The 10470-nt window shown below is 32.9% G+C and overlaps 1 protein-coding gene across 1 annotated transcript; it reads right to left on the reverse strand.

The window, feature by feature from the left end:
• Window positions 1–4916: 4916 nt before the first annotated feature.
• On the reverse strand, window positions 4917–7778 carry LOC111394060 (transcription factor MUTE-like). The gene is made up of 3 exons (XM_023019840.1): window positions 7612–7778; window positions 6126–6521; window positions 4917–5281 (listed from the first exon to the last, which is right to left on the reverse strand). The coding sequence occupies exons 1-3, from the start codon at window positions 7705–7707 to the stop codon at window positions 5165–5167; spliced, it is 609 nt and encodes a 202-aa protein (XP_022875608.1). The 5' UTR covers window positions 7708–7778; the 3' UTR covers window positions 4917–5164.
• Window positions 7779–10470: the final 2692 nt, after the last annotated feature.

Here is a 10470-nt window from a genome sequence, read left to right on the forward strand (position 1 = left end):
GGAAGATTAATAAGGAAGCTGCAGGTACGGCACCGCAAAAGAAACAGCATAAGGAACCAACTGAAGGTGGTTGTTTCTTCTGTGGAGCTGCAGGTCATAAGAAGAAGAATTGCACCAATTACCACGCATGGCGTGTAAAGAAAGTACTCTTCTTCATTTGGTTTGTTCTGAGGTTAATTTAACTTCGGTACCTAGACATCCATTGTAGATAGATTCTGGTGCAACAACTCACATCAGTATGTCTATGCAGGGTTGCCTGAGTTGCCGAAAATCAAGTGATGGTGAAAGATACATCTATGCTGGCGACGGTAAAAGAATGGTAGAGGCAATATGAAAATTTAGATTATTGTTAAAGACTGTATTTTATTTAGATCTTGTTGAGACATTTATTGTACCATCTTTTAGACGGAATTTGATTTCTATTTCTGTTTTGGACAAATTTGGTTATACTTGTTCATTTGGAAATGGAAAATTTAGTTTGTTTCGACCCTCTTGACTTCACAGATTATGATCTGTGTGTCAATTGTATAAAAGGAAAACAAACGAATAAAAGGAGATTTCAAGCCAATAGGACTTCGGACGTCTTAAAACTTATATATACGGATATGTGTGGACAATTCCCTGCGGGTTCTTGGAATGGTCAACAATATTTTATAACGTTCATAGACAAATTTTCAAGATATGGCTACGTATATCTCATTCATGAAAAATCAGAGTCATTGGATGTGTTCAAAAATTATAAAGCTGAAGTTGAGAACCAACTCGGCAAAAGGATTAAAAGCGTCAGATCTGACCGTGAGGGTGAATACTATGGCAGATATAACGGTTCAGGTGAACAATGTCCAGGACCATTTGCTAAATTCCAAGATGAATGAGGTATCGTCCCACAATACACTATGCCGGGTTCGTCCACTATGAATGGTGTTGCTGAGAGACGAAACAGAACGCTTAAGGACATGGTGAGGAGTATGATTAGTCATTCTACCTTACCAGAATCTCTCTGGGGTGAAGCATTAAAGACCGCAGCTTATATACTCAACAGAGTTCCAACTAAGGCCACTGATAAGACCCCATATGAGCTTTAGACGGGCAAGAAGCCTAGTTTGAAGTATATACATATTTGGGGGTGTCCAGCTGAGGCAAGGCCCTATAAGCCAAATGAAAAGAAACTGGATGTAAGGACCATCAGTTGCTATTTTGTTGAATATTCTGAAAGGTCCATGGGTTACAAGTTTTATGATCCCACAACTAAGGTAATTTTCGAGACAAGAAATGCTCAGTTCTTTGAGGATGTTGAGTTTGCGGGGGGAGAAATGATTACAGGCTTTGTCTTTAAGGAGGAATATGTTGAAATTCCTTCAATTGCCATTGACAATGATCAGGTTTCTATCCCTGATATTGTTCAAGAAGCAACTCTGGATCAAGAAAATATCATACCTCCCTCTCAAGATCAACAAATTGTTCCAGAAGAACAAACTCTACAGCCTCAAGAACCAATGCCATTAAGAAGATCCACTAGAGAGAGGAGAAGTGCAGTTTCGAATGATTACATCGTATTTCTCCAAGAACATGAAGTTGACATTGGAATGGTGGAAGATGATCTGATCAACTTCCGTCAAGCCATGGAAAGTTCTAACTCTCAAAAGTGGCTCGATGCCATGAATGAAGAGATAAAGTCCATGAATGACAGTGACGTATGGGACCTCGTTCCATTGCCTGAAGGTGCGAAACCCACTGGTTGCAAATGGATATTTAAAACCAAGAGGGATTCGAAAGGTGATGTAGAGAGGTATAAGGCTTGTCTTATTGTAAAGGACTTTACACAGAAAGAAGGCATCGATTATAAAGAGACTTTCTCTCCGGTTTCTTCGAAAGACTCTTTCAGAACAATAATGGCATTGGTAGCGCATTTCGATCTTGAGCTACATCAGATGGATGTTAAGACAGCATTTCTCAATGGTGACATTGATGAAATAATTTATATGGTACAACTAGAAAACTTTGTATCGGACGATGCAAAGCAAATGGTTTGTAAATTAAAGAAATCCATCTATGGACTTAAAGGCGTCTCGTCAATGGTATTACAAGTTTCATCAGGTGATCATCTCATTTGGTTTTGAGATGAATGTGGTCGATGATTGTATATACCACAAGTTCAGTGGGAGCAAGTATATTCTTCTGGTTTTATATGTCGATAACATATTGCTTACCAGCAACGATATAGACTTATTGCACGAAACCAAAAGACTTCTAGCAAAGAATTTTGAGATGAAAGATCTTGGTGACGTCTCTTTTTTATTAGGAATTCAGATACACCGAGATCGTTCTCGGGGCATTCTTGGATTATCACAAAAGAGCTATATCGAAAGGTACTTAAAAGATATAGCATGCAAGATTGTAAACCACGTGACACCCCTGTGGCTAAAGGAGACAAGTTCAGCTTAAGTCAGTATCCTAAAAATGACTTGAAAATTAAAGAAATATAGAAGATTCCTTATTCCTTAACTATAGGGAGTCTGATGTATGCTCAGATTTGTACGCGTCTGGATATAGCGTACATTGTTGGGATACTAGGGAGATATTTAAGTAACTAGGGAATGGATCATTGAAAAGCAGCCAAACAGGTCATGCGGTATTTACAGAGAACAAAAGACTACATGCTCACATACAAGAGATCGGATCAGTTGGAGATCATCGGTTATTCTGATTTCGATTTCGCGGGATGCCAAGATAGTAGGAGATCCACTTCAAGCTATATTTACTTGCTTGCTAGAGGCGCTATTTCATGGAAGAGTGCTAAGCAGACATTCATAGCTACTTCCACCATGGCAGCGGAGTTTATAGCGTGTTATGAGGCATCAAATCATGGAATATGACTACGTAATTTTGTCATTGGGCTGCGCATTGTGGACAATATAGAAAGACCACTTAAGATATTTTGTGACAATAAATCAGCAGTGCTGTATTCTAATAACAACAGTACCTCGACGAAGTCAAAACATATAGAGATCAAGTTCCTGGCTGTTAACGAAAGAGTTCAAAGTAGACAGGTGTCAATAGAGCATATTGGAACAAATTTCATAGTTGCGGATCCGCTTACTAAGGGATTGATACCCAAGGTCTTTCATAAGCACACTGCTCATATGTGTATAGTGTCTCTTGAGGATATCTAGTTTCAGTGGGAGTTTATATTTTTGCTTTTCATATTGGACATATGTACTGTTATTTTGGATACCGTTTAAAGTTAAAGTTATTTTCAGTTATAAAGTTATTTGGTTTATTATCTTTAAACTTGTTTAAAATGATCTCACTACGATATTAAGGTGGACCAGTTGGAAATAGGCATGTTACAGATCACATTACATGTAAATTTCATGCTACACATCCATGCTTGATCCATGTCATTCGGTTATATTGATATACGTGACCATTGATGGGTTTAGCTACAATGAAGGTAACGAAAGTCGCTTTGATCCTATGTTGATATGATTGATGGACATGATTGTTTGGGGATACATTCGATAATGATAGCAAAATTCTGAGTACTTATAAGGTTATGTTTAATGCACAATTATAAGATGACACATATAGCCCAAGTGGGAGATTGTAAGGATTTTTTAATCAATCGATGGACTTATATGTGTGAATAATTGTGTTTTTTTCTTGATGATGTAACATGAAAGATCCGGTGATTTAAAAGTATTAAATTATCCAACATGTTCATCTCCAAACCTCTTCAATCTAATTTTCCTAAAACACTTTATAAAACTTAAAAACTTATATCATCTTCGGTGAAATCAATGAAATAACATTTTAGTTATGAATTGGGTTATCTAATTAGGATATTTAAGCATTACTTATATTAGCTAGGTTATGAATTTGATAGCAAATAGGTGTTTTTTTTTTTAATTTTTATTTTTAGTAGAATCTAGAGCAATACGGTGTCTTGGAAGGATTATTCATGCTTGTTAATTATAAAGCTATTTCTTTTCTTGTACAGTTGCTTTTGTGTTGAGAATCCAAATCAAATACATTGTTCATATAATGACTTTTCTAAGTAAGAAACTTAAGCAAAAACAGGAATTTAGTAGATCATTAGGGTGCGGTTGGTTTAGTTTTCCATTTTTCATTTTCAGTTTCAAAACGATTTTTAGTTTTCCCCGAAAACGGCGAGTTTTGGGCGTTTTCCGCGTTTTGGGAATTTATAACTAAAAACGCTAAAAATGATAAAAAGTCTTTTTGCATTTTCAGTTATAAATTTTAACTCGTTTTCGAAAATACATTTTCGAAAAACGACGGACCAAATGCATTTTTCGCGTTTTCAAAAAAGGAAAACGGAAAATGGCCCGAAAATGTCAAACCAACCGCAACCTTAGTTTTCCTTTAAAAAAATGCGAAATACTTAGTACCGTCATGCATCCAAAAATAAGTTTCTTATATAGTTTCTAATGCATGTACTATCAAGAAATGAATATTATTTATTAGTCGATTTTTAGAATGTTTTTCTAAGGATATTCTAAAAATGAAGACATTGGTGTAATTTACTAATAGAACTTGAGAAAAATACTTGAGAAGTATGCAAATTTATATCTTAGAAGAGTAAATTTGATTTGTATAAGAAATGGTATATACTTCTCAAATTATTTCTTATAAACTAAAGTATTATCATATTTTGAGATAAATAATTGTTCTAATACAAACAAAAGTACTCCTTTTTAAGTTCAAAAATGGTTTTTTATTTTTATTTTTTATTGCATAATGTTCTCACTAAAACATAGAACTTTCAAATTACAATGACATATATCTTGAAAAAAATTATTACATAATTAGTAATTAAATGACCCAATTCATAATACTAAATAAAATGATTAATTTGTGTAAGAATTACATTTGATATGACTGGCTATAGATTAATCCACAACATACGCAAAAAATGCATGCACAAAGAGAGAAAAGAATGAAGCTGTTAATCAATGTGAGGTTAAATTATTTCATTACCATAAGGTTTAATCCTTTGTTGCTCTCATACGAAAAGGATATTTACATCCCATTGTCATTGTCATTATTGTCCCACGAAGTTTAACCTCACTATCGTATTTCTTAACACACATATTTGTATGCATATATATAAAATATCAGCCATCCTCCAGGGACTGCTTAAAATTTAGAACCCTTGTACTGGATTTTCTGTATCGCCTTTAACATAAACTGCTTCAGAGCAGAAGCTTTGTTGAACTTCAAGGGCCAGTTCCTCCACACTCACTTGACATCCAAGTCCAATCTGTAATTAGCAATGTAATTGTCAGAAGAATGAAAATATTTTATTTTATTTTATTTTTTGCAGCTTCACGAAATATGAAGGATTGAGTCAAATTATGATCATGAAATTTAACATATGTTTGTCAGCAAATACTGGTTTGATAATCTATATACATCAGTCAGGAGGGAAAGAATTAATTAATGTCATTTCGTGGGAATTACTAAGGAATTTTCATGAAAATTGTCCATCATTCTAGATTTTAAAATAACATGGTTAGAAAACGGGGAGAGAATTGATATATGCAAGAAAACACACTCTTCATGAATCATAATTTAATCAAACCCTAAATCTCCTAGTTTAGTGCATCAAAAATATAAAATAATTTCAAAACAAAATGAGGGGAAAAAATTGAGTGCATGTTATGAATCAAACCCTAAAACAAAAATTAAAATTAAAAAAATTAAAAAATTAAAAAAATTGAGAGCAATAATTAACAAAAGAGAATAAAGAAATGCACAAACAAATTTATAGTGGTCTATTCTTCATGTGAATGATACGTCTACGCATGCTATCGAGTTTGAGTATGATATTGAAAAAGAAGTTTTCTCGCACGCCACACACAAAAGGGCCCACATAGTCCAGCAATGAAGGCCTAACACATGGAATTTCATTATATATTATCTAGAGTTCAATCCATTACTTTTGTGAAATACCTCATCTTAGACATTAAACTTCATTCTACTATTAATTTTTAATTGCGTACAATTATTTAAAACTACATTTAATTGAATCATATTATGAACTTCTACCGTGGTAAATGAGAATTCTGAAAGAGAGCAATGCTATTTTTCTATTATATCCATACCTTTATGACAAAAGAGTATAGGACGGTGTCTTCCATGCTACTTATGTTCAAATGAAGAATCTCAAATGAAAGTTTCTCCAACACATTGATTATCCTCACAATTTGCCCCGGAATTCGCCTAGATATCGTTTGTAGGTGAACGTTGGATCCCGAAATCTTAGCTTCAACATCTGCAAGGGGAGAGTTGCAACAAGCCCCAACTTCCTTGAACCGATCAGTATTATATGCAAATGGACTGTCTGGTTGAGAACTTAACTGAAATTGCCTCGGACTAGGTCCCGGGCTAGGGCTTAGACTACTACTCTTTCTGCGTTTTTTCGACTCCAAGGATTGAACAACTTGGTGCAATTCCTTGATGAATTCTACTACACCACCTATAATTGATGCTTGATCTCCCTTCATTTCCATATAACATGAAACAAACACCAAAAGTTGACATGATTATTGAATCAATATACTCTGTAAACGTCCATATACACGTCTAATATGCCTAAAAGGGAAGACGTGTGATTTCCCTAAATTTCCATATCCAACATCAAAACTAGTAAGAGGAAAGATGAATTTATTTGCAAAAACGCGTATATACGTCTAAAACTCTTACAAGGAAAAACATGTCGGATACAAATGGCTTGATCTCCTCTAATTTCCATATCATAACATGAAACAAACACCAAATTAAGTTGTTGACTACTTGACTTCAAAACTAGTAAAAAGGAAAGATATATTTACTGTACAAAAATGTATTTACACATTACAAAGTAAAAAATGTCAGATACAAATGTCTTGATCTCCCTTAATTTCCTTGTCATAACATGAAACAAACTCCAAATTAAGTTGACACTTACCAAAACTAGTTAAGAGGGAAGATAAATTAACTCCACAACACGCATATACATATATTTGATACGCATAAAGGGAAGTGAAGTGTTGATAATCGTAAACCTTAATTCTATTTCACCAAGAGTAATCAATTCAAAGAAAGAAAAATAAACACTCAAAAACATACAAGATTTATAGAGGTTTACAAAAGAAAATCGCACACTTATCTTCTCTAACATTCCTTTTTCTATTTTTGATGATGGTATAAAGCCTAATGACAACTCCCTATTTATAAGATACATCAGGGCAAATCGAATTTTACAATGACTCCAATTACACGAAATGGCAATAATTAATTATGCTCTACAACTTAGTCGTCTTCCATAACTGATACATATTTCTTGATCTTCCTCAATTTCCATATCATAAACATAAAACGAACACCACAGTTGAAGATTATCGTAATCTGTAACTAGTTAAGAGGAAAGAAAATTGACTATATAAACGAGTATATATACATGTCTGATATGCGATACACGGAAGTCACAATATAGTTTGCACCAAATGGGGAGAGAGAGAGAGAGAGAGAGAGAGAGGGAGAGGAGGGGGGGGGGGGGGGGGGGGGGGGGGGGAGGGAGAGAGAGAGAGAGAGAGAGAGAGAGAGTACCCTCTTGATGTAGAAACATGGAGTTAAGGAACGCAAAACCTTGAGATGCTCGTTCATTTGTCTTCTCCTGTTCCTCTCCACAGCTATGTGAGACATGGTTCTGGATGTAAGAGAGAAAAAGCTTGTAAGTTTGTTCCTTTGTTCTCTGTCTCTTGCACGCTAACACTCAATCTGTTTCTCTCTCTATATATAGAACAGCGCACCACAGTATATCTAGATATAGGGGGGCCATATCTATATTCGTCGACTAGGGTTTTCATTTAATGCTGCGTGTTACACTCTCGTGAGGTTAATTAGTTTTACACTTGTACCTTTCTCTCTCTCTCAATATCTGTTTCTTTCTCTCTCTACATATATCTATTTTGTGTGTATATATTTCGTCTCACGTTTATGATCTTGGAGCAATTACATTCCCCGCGTACAGATAAAAGAAAAAGGGTAAGTCTCATGCACAATACCTGCTTCTTTTGCCTCTCTTCATGCATGCCACGCTCGATTCTTCATCACTCCAACTGAATCTGTATACCCACATTCTAATAACCCGACTTGAGATTCCGATTAATCTTGTTATAATGAGTAGCTCAAGTTCATGGAATTCGACTTATGTAATTATTTGTTTGAGTTTGTGGACACTTAATGATATAAATTCGCCCTCAAAAGTATAGAAATTAATAAACCCTTCATATTTTGTTTTCGATAAAAATGATGATATTTGTAGTCGCTCTACGTGAAATACATGTGACGGTTAGTGATTTGATATATTAATGTGGTTGTTGTTTATTGTCTTATATTTCAAATCACTAATAGATACGTATATATCACGTAAAGCAACTACGGTAGTGAATGACTGTAAATAGGATTATTCTTCTACTAATACGTATAATAGAAATTATTCCATTGTTATTCATTTTGTTTCTAGTTAAGCTCCTGTTTATCCACCATTATTTAATTAAAAGGAGTTTTGGAATAGTGAATTTTCAAAAAATGTATTGTTTTTTTTTAGATTTATATGAAAAATATTTTATTATTAGAATGTGTACTTGAAAATAAATTTGAGAAAAAAAGAGTTTTGAAATTGTTGTGTTGTGTGCTTTTATAGTATATTTTGCTATGATAAAAACAATAATTTATAATAAATAGATTATGATTTTATTTATTTATTATTGAATATACGAATTAAAGTGCAAATGATCACTTGTGATATTATAAGTTAAGTACTTACGTCGAGAAGTATAGTGTGACACAACTTATATTTTGATTATAAATAATTTATTTACAACCAATGTATAAGAGTTGACACATTGTACCGGAAGATTGTAGTGTTGATTGATTCACTATTCAAATATGTAATTTGTTCTTATTACAAAAATAATTAAAGGTGACACTAGTACACTTGAAGGGTACTGAATGGACCACATGTTCAGTTCTATAGCATGACCGTGAAATGAATTAAATTTCGCTTGATTGCTTTATATATTGTCTAAATCCTATGTGTGTGTATATATATATCCGTGATCTTAATGGTTATTTGATTCACCAATGGATGAGATCAACTTGATTAATTAAATATCTTAATGAGTTGAAAACTTGAGAATGATTAAAGTAGAGAACATGAATTTGTGTCGAGAATCGTCATCCTGAAAAATGGGTAGAGTGGCTATTTAAGTATTTTTTGTTGGATTATTAGAACTGAGTATTTAGTGACGACTAAACTTTGGCATCTGTGATTAATTCACAAGACCATTGAAGAAAATGATATTCAAGTTAGTGAGAATAATTAGAAAGAAAAAATAGTCATTTATACTCGTACCTAATTATCAGATCTCGAACAGGGATAAAATACATATATGACAGACCAGAGAAAAATATTACAAATTTATGGACTTCTATAAACTTATACATTCCAAAAGTTCAGTCTTTTGCCTTTAGTGAAAAAAAAAAAAAAAAAAAAGAAGAAGCAAAGATTAATAATTAGATTGAGTGGTATAAGATCAACTATATATGATCTAATTATTGGAGCTTAAATAATATATGTCCAATCATACCCCTGTGATAACTTTTTAAAGTATTGAAACTTAATTACGATAATTATAATAGTTTTGGACTTAATAGTAATTGCAATAAAATTTTGTACTTAGTTGTAATTATTATGAAAGTTGTAAACTTAGGGTCCATTTGATTGTAAGAATGAAATTTATGTGAAAGAAAAAGAATTTCAAGAAATTGAATTGCCTAAAACTTGTTTTACTGGAAATTGTCAGTAAATGTATTTGATTGGTATAATTTTTCATATAAAAAATGTTGAAATTTTGAATATTTTGGTATTTGTTTGGCTTTGATTTTCATAAAAATTGTCAATTGAAAAGATATAGTTTGTTACAATTGTGGATAAAATTTATTTCTATTGTCCAAAAAAATAAAAATAAAAAAAGCTGGGAAAACCATTTCCCACCAAATCCATGGAAATTGATTTTTCACAAAATGAAGGAAAAAGGTTTACGTGGGAAGGGGAAGGAAAATGAATTGCCAAGAAAATTATTGCTATCAAATAGGCCAAAAGGTGGAAAATGGAAAATATTTTACATTTTCCATGAAAAATTCTTCATATCAAATAGGCCCTTAATTATAATTGTAATTGAAGTTCTAAGTCTACATTTGTAATTAAATATAAACTAATTGGATTTGGACTTTAATTAACACTTTGAATTTTAATTAAAACTCTTATTTGAATGCAGAATTATTATTGTAAAAGAATTGAAACTATTTTAGTTTTATAAATAAATATTAGATGGAACCAAGATATCCTATGGGAATGTACAACAATCATGATGCATAATTTCATAGTGTTCAAATTTGGAG

Source organism: Olea europaea, chromosome 4 (assembly GCF_002742605.1).
Source record: "Olea europaea var. sylvestris chromosome 4, O_europaea_v1, whole genome shotgun sequence".
Taxonomy (NCBI): Eukaryota; Viridiplantae; Streptophyta; class Magnoliopsida; order Lamiales; family Oleaceae; genus Olea; species Olea europaea.